Raw genomic sequence first — 26,727 nt, forward strand, 5'->3', positions numbered from 1 at the left:
AGTAAAGTCTGTGACCTTTTCTAAATAGTGTTGGCCGTTACGTTAGCATTGATTAGTCTACAAATATGTGAAGTAGCCTAAACACGCTTGGCAATGAGGACTTGTCTGACATAGTTTACGTAAAGAAAATAAACTATTATAAACAAGTTTAAAATAAATTAAAATATTATTTATTCTAGAGAAAGAAAAAAAAACTTGATGACATGAAACTGCAGCTTTTAACACACACACAAAAAAAAATGAGCAGATAACTATGAGCGGCCCTGAAATTCCATTTAATTGCATCTTTAGTGGCAAAATCCACTGTAGCCAAAGCCAGAGTGTTTAAACGACCGACTGTGGCTTCAGTCTGACAGCAGCGTGAAATGCAGAGGCTTCAGAGTCCTTCGGCTGGTCTTCCTCTCGTCCAGGATCGGCGGTGGTTTCCTCTTCCCTGCGGGCGTCCGGCACAGCATGTCATCGAGGGTCTGCGGAGTCACCTGACCGGCTTGTTCCATCTGAGTCACTATCTGCTCCACTTTTATCATGTGTGGCCTGCCTTCACTCCGCAACCGGAGCAAATCCACCTGAAACAGGTCGAAGGAAGCCGCTGAGGCAAAATCCACAGATATATTTTTTGTGATCCAATTCATCATTTTTGCTTTGTTTAGAACTAGCGTCCACAATATTCGGGCATTTTTTTTTGTAACCCCTGAAACGTAAACACTGCTGACTCTGCTTTATGATTGAAAACTCTGACTGAATTTTAGTCTGGACGGGTGGAAAATGGAGACATTTAAAAACGATGATGCAGACACCCACATTCTTATCAGTCACAATGTGTCCTTCCTGATTGCAACTGTTGTGCAGGTGAAATCTGGATTTATTAATATTACGACTGCCTACATGCGCAGTAGGAAAGCTACTTTTCAAGCAATTTGTAATATATTCTTTGTCCAGCAGCGCTATCAGCCCGACATGGAGCGTCGACGTTGCACCGTAATCGGTGACCCATCAGATTCTGTGTCCTTAGTTTTGAAATCGTGCTAAAACACTGCGGACAGAGATAGTTTTTGTTTTAAAATGAAAACTTGGTGGTCCGAACGAGACTTGAGTCAGCTCTTTGATTTACATGCAGTATCAATCTCTTGAGCATGTATTAACTATTTTGGGTCACATTTCCCTGAAGTAATTCTGATCCAGCTTAAAAAATATTTTCAAATGAAGGTTTTTTTGTTCTGTTCACAAAACATTTAAAGAAGTATAGAAGCACTCCTCCTCATGGATGCAAGCCCTAACGTTTGTTGCAGGAATATGTTTCAGTGCTAATCGCTGTATCCTAAGAAATCTTCTTGTATCTATATGTAATTTTTTGGAAGTATAAGTAGGATCTGTGTGTCACTTACCACCTCCTGTGAAAATTCTGTCTTTCTCACAAAATAAGGGCTTTTAGGCAACAAGGCTGCTGACAGGACGGAAACGGCTTCAGCCACTGAACCTGACATCGCTAGAGTTATAACCTGAAGGACAATAACAAGAAATATATTAAAGATTGAACAACAACTGCAAGAAATAGTGTATACTCCAGTTACATGCTGCAACTTCACCTTGACATTTTGGCACAATCTGCTGTCAGTGTTCGTAATTTGTGAAAACAATGACTGCGTCTTTTCTAGGTCATTCTGAAAAAAAAAGAGAACCAGGTGATAAGTCTACAATCTCCACATCCTACTGCATGCATGAAAGGAACAGACGAAGAAAGTGCGACTCACCCGTTGAAATGCTAGTGCTACAGCGAAGCAGTACGCATGTCTGGGGATGAAGGTCCCTTTGGTCTGTTCCTCTTCTATCAGAGTGGTGCAGATCCTGTACGACTCGGCCGTGTTCTGACCAACACAAACCAGAACATGAAAACATGAACTCCGCACAAATATAAGTCTCCTGGCCGTAATGTTAAATCAGATTAAAATTACCAGTTTATAACAGGTAGCAGTCGCCAGTGTCAGCGTGTCTTTGTTGAATGGTACACCTTGGTTCCTCATGGTTCTCAGCACCTCCAGAGCACCTGGAACCGTCAAAGTTTGGAACATTACGTACATGCGATAACAGCCGTGGAAAAAGGAAACACAACTGTCGCTTACTTTCATATGAGCCTTTCATGAATAACATGTCGATGGTGATGTTAAAGGAGGTTGCGTCGTTGAAGAATCCTTTTAGACTCTGTTCAGACGGGTGAGAGTAAATGTTATGAGTCCGGGTCAATTCACACTAAAGTCAAATTCATCTAAACAGGACATTTATAAGCAACATAAATTAAACAAAATGCTGCAAAAGTCAGACAAAATTAAAACAAACTTGAAAAAGTTAGAATAACTAAGAAATTCAAGGCAAGAATTAAACAATAAAAACAATTCATTGAGAAAACATGAACAACATCAAGCAGACAACACATGAGGATATATATGATTTAAAGCAACAATAAATTAATAGCAAAATTCATTAATAATGATAGCTTTGGAAGTAAAATTGGGTCCATACAGAAACTGGCACTCAAAACAAGTAAATGTTCAATCTAGATTTAAAAACTGGTTGTGAGGTACCTGTTGATGTTTTATGGTTTTGGTTGATGTAATATTCACCTGATCTGTGACTGTTGCAGCCGCCATGCCCTCCAGACCCAGCTCGTAGCAGAGTCTCATGAAGAGAGGACCAAACTTGAACTCTCCGTACATAAAGTTACGGTTCTCTGCGTGATACCTGATGAGCACAAATTACAGGATGAGCCATTTACAGCTCAGATATTTGATACATAGTGATTATAGAGTGTGTACCTGTAGATGGCATCTCTGGCTATCAGCATGTCATCTGCAGACCGGCACAGGTGAAGGAGAAGCTTCAGCTCGTCTCGTAGAATCAGCTTCTTCCTCTGCAGCTTCTGACTGAATAGTTCCACATAATTTCCTATAAATAAGGTTGAAAAAATATACATAAGCCTCTACGTCATGAAACTAGCCGTGATAGCCGACCTTTAGAGGGGCCATCATCCTCCATTGACCATCGGTGGTTGTGGTGTGGAGAGGGTAAAGAGCATTAAGTTTCTGAGGGCACTTCTGAGTGATGACACCGAGAACAGCCGCCAGCCATCGTCAAAAAATAGTCTCAACATCATCTCCTCCCACACTCAGTCTGGTAATAGGTACAGAAGCAACAGCAGGAATTTATTTATTTATTTTTTTGTGTATAGTTTGTCTGTGTGTTATTTTACTGTGTATGTATTTGTACATTTTTCTTATTGTGTGCACCTTTTGTTTGTTTTTTTCCTAACTGTGTTTCTATGCTGCTGTGATGACTAAATTTCCCCACTGTGGGATTAATAAATTCTTATCTTATTTTAAGAAGCACCGGGCTATTGAACCGCTTCTTCCCCCAGGTGGGTAGACGCATAAACTCAGAGCAAAACACCCCCATCAACCCACTCACACACACATATGGACCCCCTCCTTTTTTTTTTTTAATGCACTTTATGAACATTTATTATTACATATGTGCATAATGTCTGAATATGAACCATTTTAGTCCTGCATTATTCATTGGATTTTGCACCGTCTGGTCCTCATGTTGGTTGTTTTTAGATATGAAGGGGCGTAAAAATGACTAATCTAAATGGTGAAGTGCAGTTTAGTGCCAGTAACATGAATCACTCCACCTTTGGATCCGGTGACCAGGTGAGCCAAAGCCAGTTTCTTCTGCTGGAAGTCCTGCAGTTTGATGACATCTTCTGACAACAGATGCCTTTTAGCTGCAGAGAGGAAAAAAAAAAAAAATGCAGCGTGGCAAGAAATTAGCGTAAATAGACCAAAAAACAACAACAACAACAACAACAAAATTAACACGTTTTAATGCAAAGCGTTACAAAAAACCTCTACACTAAACTCTACACGTTAAACTCAGGTAGTTTTAGCGGATTTTTTTTATTTTATTTGAAAGCTCAACACGCTCGCTCGTAGTTTAAGAGTTCAAACAGCTGCTGGACACGTGAATGGTTTGTTTACAGCGCGCGCGAGCTTCTCTCTGCCTGTGAACCGGACTTTCTGACAGGACGCATGTTGACGGGTTTTGTTCGTCTTACCTCCGATGCAGCCTTCAATCCAGCCGGGCTGTGAAACACCACAAAACACTCCTTTGGAGGGCTCGAGTATTAACGACCGACAACATTTACCAAGTCTCCCCAGCGCCATAACGACCACTGACTGTACCAATTCATGTGAAAACCACGGGGCATGAAAACGGACATGTTACAGAGTTTTAATACTATTTATTATTACGAATAATATATATTTTTGGATACACACCGAAAAATTACAAATGCATTAATTTGAGATAGGTAAGATGTCCAGCGGTTTATTTTATTTCCGTAATACGTAATTTACAATTGGTATAATCCAATATGGCGGTGCCCTGTGCTGAGGTACAGTAAGTTTTACTCTTAAATCAATACTAGTATTGTCATTTATCTCTGTCCAGCAAGAAGTTATGCTTATTTTCGTGCCACGTGTTTTCTTCGCCAGAAATATTGAAAGCATTTGATCACTGACCAGCACGACAGCCGGAGAAGAGTTCATCGTTTGACCTGCAGGTGGTGCTGTTGTACTGTACAATATGTCTGAGGCGTTTCTACCATACACTCAGTCCTGCAGAAGTTCTGCAGGAGGATTTTGTAGATTTTAAATTATTTTTGACTCCTCGAGTTGAGATGAATAAAAGCTTCTTATAAGCCTATATGAGTGGTTCATATTTTTTTTTTTATTTTAGGTTAAATACACACATTTCCTGTTGTTTTAATTCTGAAATATATTGATTGAAAACTATTGATTCAATGTTGCTATGGTGTTTACATTTTGTGCTCCTGCTTTTATTCTTCGTAGTGAATGAATATGGAAAAGGACAATGGAAAGAAATATAATGATGCTGATGTATCCTGCAATATGACTTGTTGCCAGTCTTTACTTTCAAATGTCAAGTCAGGTCTGGTAAAGGTCTTTTTTTTTTATAGCAGATTTATGCACAACAAAAGTGCTGCATAACATCAGACCAAAAGAGATCAAACAGACCTGAAAACAAGAACACATTAAAAAGAAATAAGCAATGAAATCTGTGAACATTAAAGAAATTAGAAATAACAATATCTTGCACAATAACACATGTGTTTTACAAGAGCAGTGAAAGATATTAGAATTAAAAACAGATAAAAAAAAATTGGGCCAAATCAGGAAATGCCAAGTTCGTGACCTGATCTGGAGGACGAGGCTGTTGCACAGTTTTTGAGCTGCCACAGAGAAATGGAAAGCGCTGCAGATATATTCCTTTGTCTAACATATAATTATGCTCTTCCCTGTTTCAAACAACTATAAAAACAGATTTTCTCGATTTGTCAGAGTTCCCAGAGTAGGATCTGAACTTGGAAAATCTGAATATCCATAAAATGCACCAAGGCACATGTCGGGAATATACTAGCTCAACAACTGGGCTTGAAAACATACTTCATATTTAAAACACATGCTCTTTCCTTTAAGCTTTAACAATTTTTTTTATATATGTAATCTACTCTACGCTGCAAAGATACGGTGGTCTCTTTTGAAAAACAGATTTTGTACATCAAGAGGCTTGTGAGTTAAAAGTAGTTCTGTTACACATATTTGTTTCTGAATAGATGTGATTATAATTACACACACTGCAGCTGTAGCTCTGCAAAAAACTTCACACCAGCTTACATTTTGGTCTTTTAAATCAAACATGATACAATTTTGTGTAAGAAAGCTGTGACATATGTTGTAATTTCAAAACTAATCAGAATTTCACGTTAGATAATGTGTTACAAGTAGGCCTATCATTTCATCTAAATTGGTGCACATTCATCTATTAATTATTTATACAAGGCTGCAGTAAACACCAAATCTTGCCACTCGTTGATGCACCCGTTGACCTTCACAGCATTACATAACCAAGGACTGTCGTCCTGAAAAGAGTCCTGCTGCATTTTCCCATTGATGGTCATGTTTGGCTTCCTGATCATTCTGGTCAAAATGTTCAGCCTCCCTAAATTTCTACATCCTCCTGGAAAATCTACAATATCCTGCAGCCAAAAATCAAGTTCTATATCAATGCAGTGTCACTAGCAATCACTGGAGTTAGTGGTTTATGAAAATACCCTGCTTCACCATCTTTACAATGGGAAAAGGCTATCATTATCATAGATCATTGATTACATAAACAGCTATACGATGTATAAGCTATAATGAGATCAGGTTTTCTTTTATTGAAATAGCTTAAAATGTGTAAATACAACAGATGATGCAAAATAAAAGGCAAAGCCCCTAAACATTTTTACAGGTGTGACAAAGGCAAGTAAATTATGAAGAAACTACCTGTCATATATTTAAATTTAAATTATATTTTAAAATATCATGAAATGGATTTTTTTTTTTCATACAGGCCTCAATGAAAAACTGATTTTCCACTGCTGGCAGTGACCTAAGTGGAGAAAAAAAAAAAAGACTAAACCTGCAGCCATGTGTGAAAAGAGTACTGAGTTATTTGTTAGTTTTGAGTAATTCATTTCAATGATTAAGGTGCATCTTAAATAAACTCTCGAGATAGACGGTCTGGCACAGAGAAAATAGGGCTGGGACAGGGAGGTTCCCCGCTGTTGCCTTGGCAACACGATCTCAGCCCATCCAGCGGAGATTGCTTGCTCAGCCAATCAGACTCTTGGCCTTGGATAATTTATAGTATCCTGCAAGGTGTGTGTGTCTCTGTGGGTTTCTCTCTCTCTCTCTCTCTCTTTCTCTCTCTCTATCTCTCTGTCTCTGCATATTCATGTCTGCATGGATTTAAAACATTTCCACATGCAGCTCATCTACAGCTACAGGTTTAGAGTTTAGTGTGGTGGCAGCTCTTAAGTTACCCCCCCCCCCCCCAAAAAAAAAGCCACAATCAACAGGGAAACGCTGCATACTGCTGTTTGTAGTGGCTCTATTTTAGCATCCAGACTGTTATGTCCCTTGACAGACTGCCAGGTTTTGATAGTCGCTCTTACATCTTTGATTTATCCCCGCGTGCACTTCCCTTTGGTTTTGGAAAGTGCCTGGGGTGTCCCATCATCATTAATAAATGTCCCCGCAGAAAACAATTTTGGAACAGAGAGAAAAAAAAAAACAGCTGGTGCTGATTACTGTGATAGACTGGCTGCGCCACAGTTATAAAGCCACTGTCCTTGAAAGACAGTTAAATAGGTTAGCCGCCTCCATCCGTAGCAAGACTTATAATGTAGCTACATTGATATGCAGGCCTGTTCACCCGGTGACTGATCATCTACTAAATCATGAATGCCTGTGGCTGCCGGTTGAGAAATAGTAGGGATGCTTTCTCTCATTTGCATAAATTCAATATAATAGTGTAATAGCATGTGAAAAGAGATAGGAAAGATTTCCACTGACTACTGTGCTGTATATTCGCTAAAAATTGCTCAATGTTGAAAGACATCAAACATGGCGCTTCAGGTCTCCCACTGCACAACAAAAAGGCTCCTGAATAGTGGAGACGTCCTATTATATTGATTAGCTGTGTTCTTAGTATTCTCTGCTTTCCCGTGTCTCCCCGGGGTGTCTGATCTGAGATGTCCTTCAGTTTACTACGTATATGCACCAAATTTATGTCATTTTTCTAATTGTCTCCTACCCTACTGGTATATCTCCTACATAACATGTATTTAAATAGGTAAGGATGTCTTAATCTGCTAAAAAAAAAAACTGCATACTTTTGATTCATTTCTTATATTTTGTCTTTACCTTTCCTTTGATTTTGAGGCAGTAGAAGCTGGTGCTTGCTGCAGCCAGTTTTACGTCTGGCATTGCAACCGTTTCCTCCTTTTACAAACAGGGCATATTATATTTACGGCTGCAATGCAAAATTGTTGATTTACCAAAGGCCAGTTCGGTGAATATCAAGAGAAATGTTCACCCAAAAGTTATCACAGTTCATCCTGAGGGGAACGTAAGGGTCGGTTTCATGGAAATCTGTCTGCTGGTTGTAAAGACTAAATTCAGGTCACTAACAGCTACAAGTGTGAATCTGCTGGTGGCACTTGAAGAAAAGTCAGGAGATATCCAAAGTCAGTAGGATGCACGATCTGAGGACATTTTTGTACAAAATCTTATACCAGTCCATAGTTGTGGTGACAGTTTTAGCCTTGCTCAAAATGGTGCACCAGTTAACTGGCAGTAACATCCCCAGAGCCACTGGATGGGTTCGACATATTCATACTATTTCCATTCACAGATAAACTGAATACTATAACACACACCTGCAGCATCAGACAAATACCCTTATTTACAGGATGAGACTGTGTTAAATCACTCACGCACAGCTCTTTCATTTTATCTTCGGTGTTTCACCTCAGACCAGGAAAACTGAGTGTTCAGTCTTATAAATCCCTCCTCAATCCTGTCGGGCTCTCAGGGACACTCGTCAGAGAGGAGGCCATTTTTCCTCCTGGAACACAGTGTGACTTTGTAAGCACTTGAATTTTGACTCTTCTGTTCCCCTTCGGTATAATAGATGAGTTTCTATGTTGCCAGGGAGAGATTTCTGTTTCTGGTTAACAGGCATAGATTTAGGTTTGACGAAAGCGGGTGAGGCCAGCTGACACTAACACTGACTCTAAAAGCAGAACTGCTGTTAAAAGAACTGAAAGATTGACGTTCATGGCCCCCAGAGGATAAAACCAGCAGACTTTGGTGAAACTTTTTCTCTAGTGGCATGATGCGGTTGATGTCTGTTTTCTTTTCTTTTTTTCCTGTTAATTTCCGTGAAATGTCTCAGCAACTGTTGGATGGAATCGCATGAATTTACAGAGATGCATGGCCCTCAGAAGATGAATCCTCATTACGTGGTGATGATCCCTTGACCTTTCATTTCAGTGTCTTTAGCATGCAAAATGTTCAACTTAGCCTGTAAAATATCCAAACATCTGCTTAATGAATTGGTAAAAAAATTTTTTTATAAACATTCATGGTCCTCAGAGGATGAAAAATATTGATTTCCATGATCCTGTGACTTTTTAATGGTGTCAACATGAGTGGGTTTTTTGGGTTTCGTGTAAAATTAAATTTGGTGCAGTCCGGTTACACCACAGGATGAATTTTAAATAAATTTCATGTAGCACCACCATCGGGACAAATATTTACTTGTCAAGTCTTTTGGTTTAAGATCAAATATCTGTAAAACTAAAGACTCCACAATTAGCTGGACTCATTGGCAAATGTTAGCATGCCAACACCTTCAGCTAAGGTAGTGACATTATTAATTTTTACACGTAAAAGACGTCAGCATGCAATGCATCTAGACTTGCAAGTGAGAGATTTTAACATTTGTTAACTTTGTTTTGATTTAGTTGTACATGTACAACCCTTCAGGTCGAGCAGAACAATTTGTAAAAGCAGGGAAACATTTTTTAATGTGATGAGTTTGGAGTAAAAAAACTTTCTTTGTAATATGTGATAACGCAACTGGGCTCTTTAAATAGAAAAAAAAAGACAAAAACAACAATCCTTATTTTTCACAACAGATTTTATTGTGGTTTATTTTTTTTATGTTTGTTCATTAGTGGGTCCTCTTACAATAGATTTGCCGTATGGGTAGAGGAAATATTGCACACAAACATCAGAAAGCACTAAGGAATATCTTTTACTTGAAACTAATTGCTATAGGTTACATATGAGTTTGGGAAAAGGGCAGAGAGGATGCAAGATCACAAGACAAATATACCACACAGCTGCAGACAAACATTATTAAAGTTCTCCCGAGAGAAAGATAAGGAGAAAAAGGCAGATAAATAGACAGAGAGAGAAAAAGAGGAAGTGTATAGAAAGAAGACAGAGAAAATGTCAGTTCAAGAGAAATGTCAGATCAGAGTTTGTAGGTATGTTGTTGGACGACAATAAGGTCACGGTGTTAGTTTGAGGTTCTCCTGCAGAAAAACTGGGCGATAGTTGCGTCATGAACCCTGATGTCATTTGAGAAATACCAGGTGAGGCTGGTGACTCCACTGAATAGCCACAAAATACCAAAGCCATTAATCGTCATGTTGTGATTTGTTAAAGTTTCTCCAGAAGCTGGCCTGTCAAAGTTCATTTGTGGCCTCTGCGCTGTTAGTTTGGTTTGTGTCATGTCTGTGTTTAAAGTGTCTAGTTTTTGTTTTACATACTTCCATCTAAAACACACACTCACTCTCACCTCTGTGTGCTGCCCCTCCAAGACTGCACTTCTACAAGAAGCTGATTCCCTTTCATTCTGGCCTAAAGTTTCAGTCTCCCTAAATGCTCCCATCAACCCTGGAAATCTACTGTGCTGCACCCACAATCAAGTTTTATGTCAATACAGTGCCTCAGGCAATCACTGGAGTTCATGTAGCATACATATGTCATGGCACAACCTTGTAAAAATCATATAATGCTCCACACTTGTATTTAGTCAGCCTATATAGCCCTGTTGTTCATTAATACAAGTCTGAGCAAAATCCCCACTAAAATCAAAAAGAGGAAAAAGCCTAAAGTATCATAACTCATGCGTGTCTTCCAACCACTCCATTGGCCACAAAGCTATTTATAATTATAGTACAATGCTTTAGAAAAACAAGACATTTTAAGGTTTATGAAAATATCCTGCTTCATCAGCTTTACAATGGGAAAAGGCTAGCTCCCCTATAGATCATTGATTACATAAAAAAAAAATGTCTATAAGAAGAAATAATATTCTCTTTTCTCTTCTTGAAATAACTTAAAATCAGCAAATTAATCCATCCATCTGAAATAAAAGGCAAGCCACTAAAAAGATTTTTAAAAGATGTGACGAAGGCAAGAGAGAGCATTATGAAGCAACTTCCTGCTGCACAGTGTAAAAGGCTGTCTGGACAATCAAGCACAATAATTTAAATTTAACATAATAAATTATGACTCAAACATCAGCAGAAACCTAAACTGGAAATTTGTCAAAAAATAAATAAATCTAATAAACGACTTAAAACATAAGGAACGGTTTCGTAATGGCAGCGGCACTTTGACTCGCCTGTGACTGACAGGAAGTCAAACATCCTAATAATGTTAATCAGTGTTGAGTGTACGTTCAAGTTCATTTATATTTACCATCGTTCAACTTTTTTGGGATCAACCTCTGGTGTCTACCGGTCAAATCTTCTGCCAGTTCTTATACATTCACTTTGATTTCCTATAAGGCATTAACAGAAAAAAAGTTTATCCTTTGGTGTGGATAACAGCCATTATTTCAGAACATACCAGATGCAGGGAAGTTTTGTTCATTGAAAGCAGTTGAATTGATCGTAAGCTCTCATATTTTGATCCGAGGATGCAGAGGAAACTTGTGACATCAACAACAACATCATTATGTGAACTATAGCCTACCAGAATAGACATAATTGGACAATTATGGCTAGGCAGGGTTATTTGGTTATTTATCCCCGCCTAGTTCAGCCCAACTAAATCTTTAGGATTTCAAGGGTGCATTACTTTATATATGAAGCATTGTCCTTTGCATGGACTCCCTCAAAGCAAATTTGTATTGGTGTTAGTTCATCCTCTTTGCAGATATTTATTTCATTCTAGCATGTAAGTGTTTAAGTGTCTGCTTAGGCTTTATGCTACATGGATTGGTTTCCCTACCGATCACTGGATTTCCTGCGGAAAAGGCCTACATCTCTATCTTACAAGCTGGGAAGGACTCATCCTGCATGACGACGGTGCTGCTGCTGGCCAGGACCATGATGTTCAGCTCCTGCTGCTTGTCGTGAGTCTCCTGGTACCACTCCCTCATCACATCGGTGTCATGGGTTGGAATCAGAGTGACCTGACACCGGAGAGAAAGAGGACTCTGAACTCAGGTATTCAAAGAATTCATCATCCTTACAAAACTAGAATTGGTATTTTGCGGTTATATGACTCTGCCAACGAGTCAAGTTGCAGTTTTCATTTATGACGTTCATGAGATCACAGTGACCTTGACCTTTGACCAACAAAATGCTTTAAATTCCAAGTGAACATTTTTGCCATATGTGAAGAAATTCCCTCCAGGCGTTTGAGATATTGTGTTCACAAGAATGGATAAATGGATGAGACGAATATAAGGTCACGGCGACCTTGACCTTTGACCAAATATAATCACTTAATCTTTAAGTTTAAGTGAACGTTTATGCCCAATTTGAAGAAATTCCCTCAAGGCATTGCTGAGATATTGTGTTCACGAGCTTGGACACCTGGACGGATGGATGGACAGACAGACGTATATACGGACAGACAGGCAACCCAAAAACATAATACACCCGGCCATGGCACTTGGCCCAAGAGCAGCTAATACCAAGTAACTATGTACTATGTTCAATTTCACTGTGTCGCAGTATTACAAAGATCAATGTTGTATTAATACTTTAAACTTACTTGCATATTATTTCCCCACTGGGCCTTTCCTTCCAGCACAGCATCGAGGACAGCCCGATTGGGTTCCTGAGCCGTCTGGTCATTTCCACTGACCACATAGTAAGATGACCGCACACGCTTAAAGAAATCAGCATCCACATTTTTGGCACTGCAGTGATTGGGGATGTAAACCAAATCCATGTACATGGGAGGACAGTTGGGCAGAGGTGCCCCACCTGCTACCTTTCCACTGCCTGTACCTGAAAAAACATACCTTTCTTTTAGATAACCTTTCAACAATATGATAAAATAATGGCAAAGAGACGTAAATGATGGAATTGAGTGGAAAGCACTCACCTGATGTGACACTTTTTACACCTCTGGATGCAGAGGTATTGGTTGCATTTTTGGCATCTTTCCCTTCTCCGACACCTTTCTTGGGAGAAGCAGTCTTTAAGTCCTTCACTTTTGATAGACCACCCTTCCTAGCTGGTGATGAAGACTTTTTCAAGAGCTTTTTCTTGGTGGGCTTCTCTCCTCCATCTGTGTTAGCATTGTGGAGGTTTTCTTCAGCTTTAAGAGCCTCTGGGTCCACCATGCAGACATCGTGGTGACCTGAAGATGGAGCGGAGTCCCTGAGTGCCACCGGAGGAGGATCGGCATGCCTGTAGGTCAGTGTTCTGTCGGTAGGCAGAGTCTCGGAGTCGTCTTCAGAGTCGATGTTTGCGTCTGCTGTAATGGACGGGCACTCTTCTGTCCCAGGTGGAACATCTGAATCTGTCTGAGAGGGGGCAGATTCACTAATGGATGTGGGTGGGGTTTCCTCACATTGCTTGGCAGAGAGCTTACCTCCTGGGGGTGGAGGACCTCCTCCTGACTTGGTCAGAGGCTTCTCCTCATCCATGGCGTTCTCTTCACTGACAAAGTATTCCAGAGGATTAGGGTTGATGAAAGATGGGGACAGTTCTGTCTTGGGGTGACGGTATTCACAGGAAGTGACTAGGCAGAGGTCGACATCTGTCTTAGATGGAGCACAGGGGCTCTTCTTAGTGGAGTCTGGGTCCCTCGAGCCACAGGCAGAATTGTAATTATTCAGAGAAGAGGAGAGAGGTAGATATGATGGGGAAGGAATTTTGGGACTCATAGGGGATTTTTTCTCAAGTGTAGCATCTTCACATTTAAAAGGATTAGTCTCCTTTGCCGGGGAAAGTGTCTCTGCTTTTGAAAGGGTAAAGCAAGATGTTGGGGAAGTTGCTTTGGGAGGTGAGGGTGACTTGTCATATTTCTGCTGTGTGTCAGATTTAGCTATGCTCTCCACAGATGGTGAAATTGGTCTATCTGTACTTGGGGGACTTCCTGGCCCTGGGGATGGCTCATTGGATTGGGGAGAATGGGTAAGAGAGGATGCCTTTGGTGTGACTGGAGACTTATCTGTTTTTTCTGCCGCAGCATGTGGCATGTCTGTCATTTGGCATGGGGTTGTGACAGAAGGAGTGGACTGAGATGCATCCGATGGGGTTGCAGATGTGGCACGAACTGAATCACTCTCCTCAAAAAGCAAAGGTTTCTCCACTGCAGAGTTGGACTCTCCAGATGCTCTTGCATCTTCTCTTGCATCTGATCCATCTGAGGGGCTGTAGTCAACCTCAGTTGGACCATTCTCCGTGGCACGTGAGCTGCTTCCCACTGATGGGTGCTCTGGAGATTGCTTACTAAAGTCCAGGGCTAAGGAGTGGTCCGGGGACTCCTGGCCAAACTCTATTGACATGGTAGAGTGCTCTGGGGATTTTGAGTCCTGCGTCTGTGACCTGCTTTTTGCTTTTGGTGAGATGTCTGGGGAGATAGACATAGGCCTTGGACTATCTTCCTTGATTGGAGATCCCTCAGCCTCGTGGAAGGTGGTTGGGGTCTGAACCACTGAGACAGAGAAAGAGTCGTCTACTTCGGTTGAGTGAGGAGAGCCCACCTCAGCGTGAAGGGAAGGAGAGTCTGTGGTTGGTTCTGGCAAGGAGCTGGTGGCCAGGGAGGCTGTGGATGCTGAAGCTAAATGTGAAAATGTGTCTTCTGCTACCACTTCCTCCGGAGGGGTCCCTGACTTGTCTGAGGTGGTGCCCTCTGAAATGGACATTTTACTGTCTTCCTTGAAAGATGTGAAAGGATTGGTGTCTGATTCGTGTTTGGTCAATGGTGCTGAGGACAAGACTGAATGGCTGTTTTCTCCAGTTTGCTTAGGATCTATATCAAAGGGTGACTTTTCATTCTTCGTTGGGGAATCAGGCTCAGGTGGTGGTGAGCTCTTTGGAGAGGACATTAACTGCTTAACTGGGGAGGAACTTTCTGGTTCTGGCTCCTCAGGCTCTGGGGTAACTATGTTGGAAGAATTTTCTTTATCACTCGTGACCTCCACAATTACTGGACCCTGTCCATTGTCTTCGGACAATGGCAGAGCTCCCACTTTTTCTTCTACTGGTGACTGATAGTAAGGTGTGTGACCAGAGGACTGAGGTGAATTACCTCCTTCTAATGTCTTGTCATCTGGGCTGATGGAGGACTCGGCTGTTGCTTTGTTGCACCCCGCCAGTGTGGTGGACAGCTCAATTGGAGCAGCAAACTTTGATGAAGAATCAAAGATATCCTTGCGGTCCACTGAGGGAGAACGTATAAGAGGTGTTGTTGTGGATATTGACGTAAGTCTAGCTGAGTTGTCATCACACTTCTCATGCGACTCTTGAGCTTTCTCTGCCGAGGGAAACTCCCTACATAATTTATCCTCTTCGAGTGATGAAGGGGGAGATATTGTAGAAGCAGAATGGTTGTAGTCCTGGCCCTCTGTGGCATCACTCTGTGAGTGATCTGACCCTGGAACATCCTGAAGTGGAGAGAGCTTCTTTCTATCGAACTCTCCAGATGCCGATGTCCCGAACCTGCCAACATCCAGTGACGGAGATTCATCGTTGCCGGCTTCGTCACTCATCATATCCCGAGGAGTCAACATCTCATCCAAGGGAGTAGGCACGCTAGAGATTTCAATGGTGGACTGAGTGTGGCCGTCTCTGTTCTCATCGTCTGAGGCTGTGGAGCTCTCAAAGCCAACTGGGAGCATTTCTTCGTGGATGGATGCAGCTGGAGAAACTGGTGAAGACACTTTGGGTGAGGCTGATACAGACAGATTCTGTTTCTCTGCTTCTTTCTGACCTTCATGCTCATTTTCTACATTTTTATTAGTCACATCATCGTCCTCTACGCTACCTCCTTGTTTCATTTCGTCATGTTTGGCTTGGTGATCATCTTCACAGGGAGTAAGATTAATTGTATCTAATTGCCCCCTCTGAGGTTCGTAAACTTCTTCGGTCTCTCCTTTCTCTTCATAATCCCCTCCCTCGGATGTCTCCTCCATTACAGTCCCCTCATCTTCAAATTTCTCAGAAACACTGCCATTGAGTTTTCCCTTCACTACTTGTTCCTCTGGAGTCTCTCCAGTGTCTCCTTCCACCTCTGTTGTGGTTATCCCCTCATCCACAGACTCCAGAGCCTCGGGTGACTCTTTGGTCTGTGTCGTTTCTTCCTGGTGGATTATCACAGCCTCCTTTTCCTCAATTTGTTGCACACTTGCATCATCCTCCACAAACTCTTCAGCTCTCAGCTCCTCAAAGTCCTTTGTGAGGTCCTCCGGTGAGGACATAAGAGCTCTTTCTGCCTCTGGATCCTCTGCAACAGCAGCAGCACTAGCTGCCAGTTTGCTGCTATCAAACTTGGTCTCCTTCTTTGTCACCTTTGACTTTCCTTTCTCTTTTAACTTTGATGGAGTTCCTGCATTCTTTGAGGCATCATCTTTTTTCAGGGGCTTTGGTTTAAGATTCCTTTCTTCACCTGAAGTGGCTGTCTTTTTTATGTCTTTCGATGGCCTTTTGACATCTTTCTTTTCTTCCTTCTTCTCTTTCATAGGCGAGTCTCTTCTAACATCCTTTTTCATAACTTTCTTTGCCTCCTCTTTCTTTACTTTTTCATCTTTTTTACTTTCTTGTTTGTGGGTATCGTCTTTTTTTGCTGCTTCTTTTTTAATCTCCTTTTTCTTTTCCACAGATGCTTTGCTCTCCCTTTTTACAATCTTTTCAGCTCTGGGTTTTATTTCAGACTTCTTTTTTTCTGGAGTTTCATTCTGGGCTGCTTGCTCTACCTTTGCTTTTGATTCTTTCTCAGATGCCTTTACCTTTTTTAAGGGCACCTTTTCTTTTTTCTCTGTCTTTTGTGTTTTTTCATGAGCTGATTCTGCATCTGTCTTTACCTTCTCTGGCGTTTCCTCTTTTGATTCCTTCCTAATGTTTTTGCTTGGTGATGGCTTCGGGGTAGACTTCAGGCTCTCTCTGCTGTCTGTTCTGTGTTTCATCTTAGCTTGCTTTAGCGTTGGTGTTGACGGCATTTGAGCGGACATCGCTTTTTGAGTGACAACTGGCTGCTTCAAGAAGTCCAAATGCTTTAGCTTTTCTAAACCTTCAAAGATGTTATGCTGGGTGGCATTTCCAGTAAAGAGAACGCGCACAACCTTATCTAAGGGATTTGCAGGGTGCCACACAATGAGTGAAGAGACAGAAGTCAAGTAGGAGAGAGGGAACTCAGATTCTTTCCCATTCGGAAGCAGAATGGAAGTGGTGTCTTTTTCACTACCTGTCCACTGCTTCATAAAGTGCTGCATCTCCTTGCTGTTCTTCGATGGATTAAGCACATACATCTCAAGCTTTCCGACGCCCATTTTCTGAAAAAGTATGATTGGTTCTATTGTGTTCCCTACAGGCCTTTCCAAAGGCTCGATCCTCAAATTTAGCTTGGTGAGGAACTGCTGCATGATCGATGCCTCCTCAATATTCCTGCGCACTCTGTAGTTTGGGTCAGGGTTGCCCAGGTTTTCAGGAAGATTCACGAACACAACGCCAATATCTGGAGAAATCATGTTCTTCACCCAGTCGCTGTTAGCCGTCGAACCCTGGGACTGTTCCTCCTCAAGCTCGGCGATTTTCCTCTGCAGCATGCTATTGATGCCTGGCAGATTGTCATCACCGATGTGCGTCAGGAGGATGGAGTCCACCCGGTCGAGGTGTCTCACCAGCTTCCAGAAGCAAGACCTCCTGTCCGAGCCACCATTAATGAGCATGTTGAAGCCGTTGACAGCAAAGAGAGCAGAGTCACCGCGACCACCGGGGAAAATGTAACAACATGGTTTGGAGAGTTTGAGGAATCCACCTGAAGTTGGTGGTTCCAGCATGTCAAAAGGAGATGGGATCTCTACTGATTCAGATAAATACTCTGTGAACTCTGAAAGGCCCTCCATCTCAGGGAGAATGAGAGTAGAGTTTAGTTTCATGTTAATGAAGTCTTGCAGGTTGTGTTTGTCCAAGTTGGAGTTTTTCCAGTCGCCTTGTTCAGGGCAGGAGAGCGTAAGGTTGGCTTTGTTTGCTGGGTGAATGGTGCTGAGCAATTCACCAATCTGGGCAAGAGAGAAAGTAAGTGATGTTCATAATTGTTTAAATTCTGGAGTCAGTAGTGAAATAAATGCAGTTTTAAATTCAGTATTTGATTCTTGAGGGTGTTTCCCATGTTGGCTCACCTCTTGGTCAGTGAATATGTCTATGAAATTGAAGAAAGAGAAAGATCCAGACTGAAGGATCAGCTCCCCGGTGTTTTCAGAGCATTGCCCGGAGAGGACCAAAAGTTTGTGTTTGGCAGTGTCTGAGATCATTAAACGAGCCTGAAAATTGAAAGATGAAAATAACATTTATTTGTAACACTGATTTAGATAAAAGCACTGTTTTTACAGTTGAGTTTTTATATTTCTGTCAACTTCACTAGATTTCCTTAATGAAATATTCTCAAAATTCTGACTTGTTACCTTTTTTTTTTATTAACAGCATTTACTTTTACTGCAATACTTGAGTACATTTGATATTAAAAAAGAAAACATTTAATACCATGTCGTCAAAATCAGATACTTGGAGACTTTTACTCGAGGGATTTATTTTTAAAGAAAAGTATTTATGAGACAAAAAGTATTTATTTACTGCAGCTGCTTAAGAAAGAGAAGAAATATTATGCAACAATGTAACAGAAAGGGAAAGCCTTTCTGCTGCAGCAATCGGCTTAACGATTTAGCGTATTTTAAATATCACAAGTTCCATGTCACTCAAACCCATTAGATAATTAGTCAACTTCTTTTGCTGTCCGCTCTGCTAAATTTCTACTCATCCCTCTCTGCCTCTCTGCGGGTCTTTTTTTTTTTTTTTTTTCTACTTCGGCAAAATCAGCTGTTCTGGGCATCTGGCCAGGTCAACCCTTCTGTTTAGTGAGATATGATTAATGCACAGTTTGACTGCAGACATGGCCAGCGGGTGGAGGCAGCGCTGAAAAGGAGCAGTGACACAAGAGGAAATCAGGCGTCATCTACGCTCCTCCTCCTAAATCTTGTGTAACAATAAGGAAAAGCTGCTATTCTACCAGTACATGATGGATTGATTTAGTCCCTTAGATTCCTTAATTGTTTATTCCAGCTGACAGCAATAAACATGTTGGACAGTCAAGGCTGAGTAATAATCCTATTCAAGCTGTAAATCCTTTGTAAATGTTTTAAAGAATTTCTGAAACACTCTCTTGATAGGATAATAGAAGGTGAAATATCAAGTTACAGAGAGAATAAGGAAGCGGTTATAATAAAATCATAGCTTGTCAACAACAAATAGAGCTCCTCTTACCTCAGTACTAACTGCTTCATCTGATGGGTTGATCAGCACCACCGTCTCCAGGATATTACTTTTATGATGAAGAATTCTCTGCCCTGAAGAAAAGAAAATAGTTGCAGATGATAAAAAATATAAACTAATTTCATCATCACATAATTTCATTTTACCAAGACATTTGACAGTTTTTAATTCCATGCCTGTATGTTATATTGTTACGTGCAGCTAAACACTTCAAATTTCAGTTTTTCAGTGTGTATATTAGAGCTGAAAGCATTAACCAATTAACCGAGAAAAATATTTCAGGGCTATTTTAATTATAATCTAGGAAAAAAATGTAAACAATACATCATTTACATCTTCTAAGTAATGAGGATTGGCTGTTTTTCTTCATTTTAAGGGATAGTACATTGAATATCTTCAGGTTTTGGACTTAGTTTCATAAAAGAAAATAAGAGTCATAAGTCATAATCTTGGCGATCGGGAAAGAACGGCAGGATATTTACTAATTTACCAACCAAACTATTAGTCAACTATTCAAGAAAATAATTGGTAGATTAATTAATCATGATTATAATAATTAGATATAGCCACTTCTAACGACAGAAAATTGGTCAAAATATCCTTGAACACATCAAACTACAGCAATTCTCTTTGAAAATATGATCAGTTAGTACTTTATTTTGAAATCTAATGTAAATCATGGAAATGAAACCACCAGGAGTACAATCAAAAATCATCATGTTTCACGTCTGCCCTTTTCATGTTAATTTAAACAGGTGTAAGTCTCACAATAACTAAAACAAACCCCAAAACATAAAGACAAAACAACATCTAGTATTCACTTTCTTTTTTTTCCTTTGATATTTTCATAATCTCTGTTTCTCCATATTTTAATGAGGTGAAAATGGGATTACAAAGGCCTAATGAATCTCCGCTCCTGTGATTCTTACGGAGGGCAGCGCTGTGCAAATTTATCAACTGATTCATCAAAGACAGACGATCTGGCAGCTACAATATGGCTGTATAAATGTTGATGGTCTCTGCAGAGTAAAGCTCTTCATCACTAAAATGGATGAAACCTCTGGAGATTGAGGTGTAAAACCACTTAATCCGACTCCGTGACATTAAAACAGGCTTTAGGGTTAAACTCCTCCTCCGTCACCCTTTGTTACATCTTTTAGCTTGTCTCCGGGGTGCTGCATTTTTTTTGTGACAATTATACAATACGATTTTTTTTATTATTGTATGATTAAATATTATTTTGTTTCCTTAATGAATTCACTTTTCATTCATTTAACTGCACAGAAAATCCCAAAGTTCCACATTACAAAACAATCTTACTAATCAGCAGTAAAATAAACTTGCAATGACTGATTTTTTTTTTTTTTGTTGACTGTTTTTTGTTTATTCATGTTTGGAGTTGGTTGGTTGGTTGTATACACTGAGTCTGTAGAGCTTTATCTCAAAAACACAACACTGTTTAAGCAACACAATAAAGCCGCAGGCCACGAAGTCAAAGCTAAACAAAGATGCTACAATTCTCTGTAGAGCTGGTGATAATTGTGGGTAAAATACTGACTACAACAGATTTAAAGTAGTAGTACTCAAATTTATAATATGCATCTTTATCACACATACTCTTCACCATTTATGTGTTGGTAGAAATCCAAAATGACCCTTACATTTTCTAAATATTCATTATTCGAAATAAGGTTTGACAAAGATGTCAGACATTACAAATTAAATAAATTAAAAATAAACCTTGACTTCAGGGCTGCAGCTAATGATTATTTACATTATTGATCATTCTGCCAATCAGTTTCTGAAGTAATCAATAAATCATTGTCAATCAAAATGTCAGAAAGTAAAATATGTCCATTACAGTTCAACAGAATGAAATAAGATGCTTTCAAATGTCTTGTTTTGTTCAACCAATAATCCAAAACCCCCAAAATATTTAATTTACTATCACAGAGGAAATGAAAACCAGAAAATATTAACATTTTGGGGGGACATTTTAGCAGTTTTGCTTTGACATTTTTTAATCTGTGACTAATTAATTATTAAAATGAGCTATTTTTCTGACAGTTGACTGCTTGTTTCAGCGCTACTTGACCTCCCTAGTCGCTCCTGTGAGAACAACACAGACACAATGATTAGTAGCTTCACTGTTAAGACCCAATAATTGTTCATTCACTGTACAACAGGGACTAAACAGTTATTGGATGTTAACAGCTTTGCCATAAAGAACATTTCCTCGAATAAAACCAAACTGTCTGACGGGCTCATAATCGATCATCCAAAACATGGGATGATTGAGTATGATAAGGCCTTTGATCCAGCTCTGTGTGCGCTGGGGGAGTGGGTGACCCCAGCTAATAACAGGGGTGGGCGGGAAACAGTGATACAGCATAGTATAACTGTGATCTTCTGTGTGGCAATATTTTATTGATACACAGAAGCCAAATATTGCTATTTTATTATATGTGTAAATGTATCAGGTGCATGCGACATTTATGACAGGTTTTTATGACTGTTTTTCTCATTTTGCTGCAATAAAAATGACAGAAGTGAGATGAACAGATCGAAAGTTATTAGACAAAACATGTTGACATGGGACATAATTAACCATTGCAAAAGGGTAATAAACTGCAATACTCAGCATATTGCGTGTGAAATTGCTTTAATACTATATTGTAACCTAAGTATTGTGATAATATGGTATTGTGAGGCCTCTGCTGAGTCCCACCTCTCGCTAACGAGACATGAACGCGGTATCTCGAGCATCATTATTCACCCCAACACAACCGGCTTCATTCAGTCCCCTCATGTCTGTCTTCGTTTCTCCTCTTTGTTGTCACATTTCTTTTTAAATACACAAATCAATACATTTCCACAAAGCGAACAGATAAAGGAAAGATCCTATATTGTTCACTGAGATCTTTTTTTCCTCCGGTACAAACAAAGGAAACGTTGCCACCAGAATTTTCAAGAAAAGAATGAGGTTTTTGTGATGGTGGTGAGGTGTTGCTCAGCCATAATTCAGGAGACAGAGTGCACCTGGTCTCCAGAGACGTGATACTGCAGCAGCTATCTGACCGCTCGGCCGATTCCTCCATACATATTTCATCCTGCAGATTCTCATCATGGAACACAGGACCATTAACTGTGCCGCCCCCCTCCCAGAGGCCTGTCACTCCATACGGAAAAACTCCGGCATTCACTGCTCAGGCTCTATCACAGTATATGACCATTAGACTCTAATCATCTGGGGACTTGGGTGAAGGCAGAAATAATGACTGCGGGTTGCGTTATTTTCCAGGCACTCGTCAAGCCTTTAGCAGTTCCCATATTGCACTCCGGTTGTTTTATGGAGTTAGTTGTCTGGAGGGAAAGATATTCTCAGTGGGACTTTAATTTTCAGGCTGCCTATGAATTTTATATCATGACGGATCCTTAAATGAAAAAAAAAAGGACATTGTTGTCTGCTCTTTGCGGGGCTGGAAGCAGAAAGGAGAGCGTTGTGGGTTTTTTTCTTTGCCCCGGAAAACAATTGATTTAGGCACTAAAAACGATGTAGTTAGGATCAGGAAAAGAGTGTGGTTTGGGTTGAATGAAGTAATTTTACACACAGTAAGTAATGCTACATACGTCACTGAAGTTAATGTAGGTTATAAATTAAATATGTTGCGTTATGTACGTAACTTTCTTTAGTGACTTAAAAGAAATCAATGTTGACAGACTTGAAACACCAATGTCTCCTTTCACGCCTTTGCGAGGCAAAACGTGACACTGAGACCTCTAGTGGACTGACAGGTATATTGCACATATTGGCATGATAGTGGGCTGTTTTGCACTTGTGATCTAAGGTTGTTGTTCAGACTGCCGGGCCAAATCCATGATTTGTAATACCTAGATTGGAAGTTGGGAAGGCAAAAAAAGCCCATTAAAAATCCACTTTTGCAAACCGGATCCGAACCACATTTAGAGGTGGTTTGAAATGCGATTCCAGTCGGATTTCTGCGGACGCGTTGAGACGCTCTGGTGGCTTAGATCGGTTTTCTTGCATCACTCGCAATGCGACACATATTTTCAGAGATGTGGCGTGAACAGCAGAGCGCTATCATCGAGTGAAGGACAACAGTCCATGAACCAAGGCCTGCTGGCACTTTGCGTCACCAGCGTAACTACATGTACGTTGCTACCACAGCAATCCCTGCAGACATGCCGCTGATGTCTGGAAACACCAGATCTGATCTGTTCACTTGCAATTAACAGTGCAGACGGTCGGTCTGTCCGAAAGATCTGATTTGAGAAACAAATTTTTGATTTGCGGGGGCAAACTTCCTGGATGATATAATCAAGGTGAACGGCTTTCTGCAGTGACCATAGATATAATTAGGGTTTTATTTTCAGATATTTGCTTTTTGACTGTTTCAGAGTCCTTCAGATGTTTGTGAATTTACTTGGTGTTTTATTTGATTAAAGACTGAAACATCACGCCTTGATTTTCGACGCATGTTTACAGCAGCGCCTCATAGTAAGCTGTTTCTTTTTTATTTACATTTGATGCAGATATTTGCGTCGGTCTAATCCCAGAATCAAAACCCCGGTCGACTCCGGGAGAAGCCAGGTTCACTGAGGTTTGTTCTGAAGAGGCAGCGCTCTCAAACTGATGACCGAAGCTGCTCAGAGAACAATCGAGGAAACACTTTTCACTTTGTGTGTGAAATGAGAGATCAACCAAATCCCTCAAGTGTATTTTTCATTCTGTTCATGCGACTGCACACGAGCCATATCTGTAACTGCTCATGCAATACATGAAGCATCTTGTTGTTCTTTGTCTCTCCGTGTGGGTCACGCCCTGCTCACTGCCCTTTTATGCGATGAAGCCTAAAAACGCAGCAGTTAAAACCGAGCGAGGGAGCCTTCATCACAACCACCGACCACCGTCACCCCGTGTCTGAGCTAACTCGTCAAAAATGACAGATTGTTCAGTGGAGCTTGCTTGACCCTGACAATTACCTTGATCGATGTAAAAATCCTTAAAGCCTGGCACGGCTCTGCCACAGCGGGAGGGCGAGGTAATGCGACATGCACCGCTGAGCATTCTCCTCCTGGCTGAATAGAAAGTGCAAGATTGGCGTAGCCAGTCTGACCACCGACTGAACCAGACAGGAACATCGATGTGGATGGCACCGCACCAAAAATAGATCAGTGGAACAACTGAATGCAGCGCCTACTTCCTTTTGCTTTGAAAAAAGACCCTGCATGTAAGGATTGTAATTCAGTCTCCTCAGGTGGATCCCCCCCCCCCCTGTATGTGTCAGCATCTTTCTTCTTCCTTCCTCTCTACCACGACAAAATAATTGACCCCGGTGACTTTCAGCAGCAAACATGGGGCCCCTCGAGCAGAGGGAACCGGTATAACACGTCTGGCAGCGGATCTAATGGCGCTGCTGCTGCTATTAAGCCGTCTGTCTGGCAGAACAGTCAATCATCTGTTTCATAGTATTCCGTTTTATGCTCCTTTACAGTCATTATCTTTGGCAATTATGACAAACCAGGGATTATAATTATTTCCTTGTGCCTGTTTCTGTCACATTTCTTCCAGCTATGAATATGAAGGGATGTGTGGCTTGATTGATCCATGAATGATCAATCAATCTGCTGATTTACAGCGACAAAACCCGACCGGCCAAGTTTAAAGATCTTCATCTGGGACCAATTTATTAATAAAAGTCAACACAGTTTTTTTTATTGTTATTATTGATCATAAACTGTAATGTTGACCAAAGCAAAGAGTCCTTAATGGGTTTGTGGTTCAGCAATGCTTTTTAGGCCTCACTGTGCTGGGAAATCTATAAGTAAGCAGAAATATCAGATACCCAATAAAGAGAGACTAGTGGCCTCCTGTCTGGTCCCCTTTTTCCTCACTGTGGGGTCCGGACCTCCGGTGCATAAATGCCACATGATGGATGGTAAGTCATCTATCAACTAGACAGATAATTGCGTCTGTCCTCCTGCGCCTGATTCAACACCTGCTGATTTGACTTTTCACTCCAAACACTGACCGGAACAATGAACGCACCGTGAACCAATGGCAAACCTCAAAAACATATAAAGACATTTCATTGATTTTTCTCGATTACAGAAAATGATAAAACCAGTTAAAATTGTCTACAGTTTGATGAGAAGCTTGATCTCAGCTGTCACAGCCAGAACTTTGAGGATGTAAACTAAAATTGATTTTTTTTTTTCGTGAGTATTATTTTCTGCTCAGATACATTTCTTTCTGTGCTGTTTTAGCCTAATATTGTTTTTTAATATCTTTAATTTCACTCTGTTTGTATGCTATTGTTTGGATTGTGGAATATTTTATATTTTATTTTATTTTGTGGGTATTCATTTTCCTAGTTTTGGTCATCGGTGTTGGTTGGCGAGTGGTAATTTTCCTGTTTTTCATGGATGAATGAATCGAACCTTTTAACCAAACAGCTGCCGGCTGTAGATTCATATTTATCGGATACACATGAAAGTGGTATCAATCTTCTCCAGTAACTCCTGAGAAAGAAAGGAAACGAACGTATTTACCAAAATATTCAACTATTCCTGTAGAGCGAATTATTCTGTGTTTCACAGAGATATACAAGGATAAAAATGCTTTTGTGAATTAATAAAATGCTGCATAAAATCGGTGTTTGTGTCAAGGTAAATATTGTTGTTCACACTAAGCCGATGTATTAAAAGTTTAAAACTCCCCTTGAGGAAGGTACGTGGCAAAAAGCCCAAGGCATAAAATATAAGGGAATATAATTATACAAATGTCATTGCTCAGCATTGACTTTCAAAGTCTTGGCTTCTCTTTGTATTTCACTGCCTTTCTGTCTCTGTGCCTTAACTTATTCATCACTCTGATCTGTCTTTGTCTTATTGTTTCCTCCTAACCTGAATTTTCTCTTCCTTCCAGTTCATTTACCTTCTTTTACGCCCTTGTTTGCCTTTCCCTTCTCCTCCTACTCCTCTTCCTCCTCCTCCTCCTCCTCCTCCTCTTTCTTCCCCTCACCCTCTCTGTTCCCCGAGTGCTCTCCGTTCCCCTCCCATCTTTATTTTCACGGACACACTCTTGCCACGGGGGATTCCACACTGCTAATTACTCCCGAATCAACTGTGCATCTAGTTGCAAGGCAACAGCACTCAGGCAGAAGAGAGACAGAGTGAAGGATGGAGGATGGGAACGTGGTAACAAAACAAGGTGGGATGAAAGGGAAATCGGAGCCCCTTTGACTACCGTTACAGATAAATCAATCATTTTTACCTCCTTCTTAACCTTTTGTGTTTGACAAAAAAAAAACTAAGATTTGACACAGAAATGCATTCAAATCAATCAAGTGATTTAGTTTACAGCAGCGTTCGTTGGCTGGATCAACCTAACCGAGTACGAAGCCCCGCTGGTCGCATCCAACGTGGAGCAGAGCCAAGCAGAAGCTTTGACTGCTGCTGACCGTCAAGGCCACGCTGCCCACTGACAGACC

General features: G+C 40.7%; 2 protein-coding genes across 3 annotated transcripts in view; both read right to left on the reverse strand.

Moving 5' to 3' along the window:
• Nucleotides 1–259: 259 nt before the first annotated feature.
• Nucleotides 260–4,217, reverse strand: ptcd2 (pentatricopeptide repeat domain 2). Its single transcript, XM_069700764.1, has 10 exons — nt 4,109–4,217; nt 3,686–3,778; nt 2,811–2,940; nt 2,619–2,736; nt 2,121–2,199; nt 1,953–2,044; nt 1,752–1,865; nt 1,587–1,661; nt 1,386–1,499; nt 260–566 (listed from the first exon to the last, which is right to left on the reverse strand). The coding sequence occupies exons 1-10, from the start codon at nt 4,215–4,217 to the stop codon at nt 345–347; spliced, it is 1,146 nt and encodes a 381-aa protein (XP_069556865.1). The 3' UTR covers nt 260–344.
• A 5,371-nt stretch (nt 4,218–9,588) lies between these two features.
• Nucleotides 9,589–26,727, reverse strand: part of map1b (microtubule-associated protein 1B) — a 38,053-nt gene continuing 20,914 nt past the window's right edge. For both annotated transcript variants that reach the window (XM_069700783.1, XM_069700782.1), the window contains exons 3-7: nt 19,205–19,287; nt 18,067–18,207; nt 12,822–17,946; nt 12,486–12,724; nt 9,589–11,898 (exon numbers count right to left, since the gene is read on the reverse strand). In XM_069700783.1, the coding sequence (XP_069556884.1) occupies nt 11,743–11,898; nt 12,486–12,724; nt 12,822–17,946; nt 18,067–18,207; nt 19,205–19,287 (5,744 nt within the window). In that variant the 3' untranslated portion in view covers nt 9,589–11,742. The remainder of the gene's footprint in view (nt 11,899–12,485; nt 12,725–12,821; nt 17,947–18,066; nt 18,208–19,204; nt 19,288–26,727) is intronic.

Source organism: Brachyistius frenatus, unplaced genomic scaffold (assembly GCF_029030835.1).
Source record: "Brachyistius frenatus isolate BFR_SWC_R1_liver_20210118 unplaced genomic scaffold, ASM2903083v1 Contig_35, whole genome shotgun sequence".
In the NCBI taxonomy this organism is placed as follows: Eukaryota; Metazoa; Chordata; class Actinopteri; family Embiotocidae; genus Brachyistius; species Brachyistius frenatus.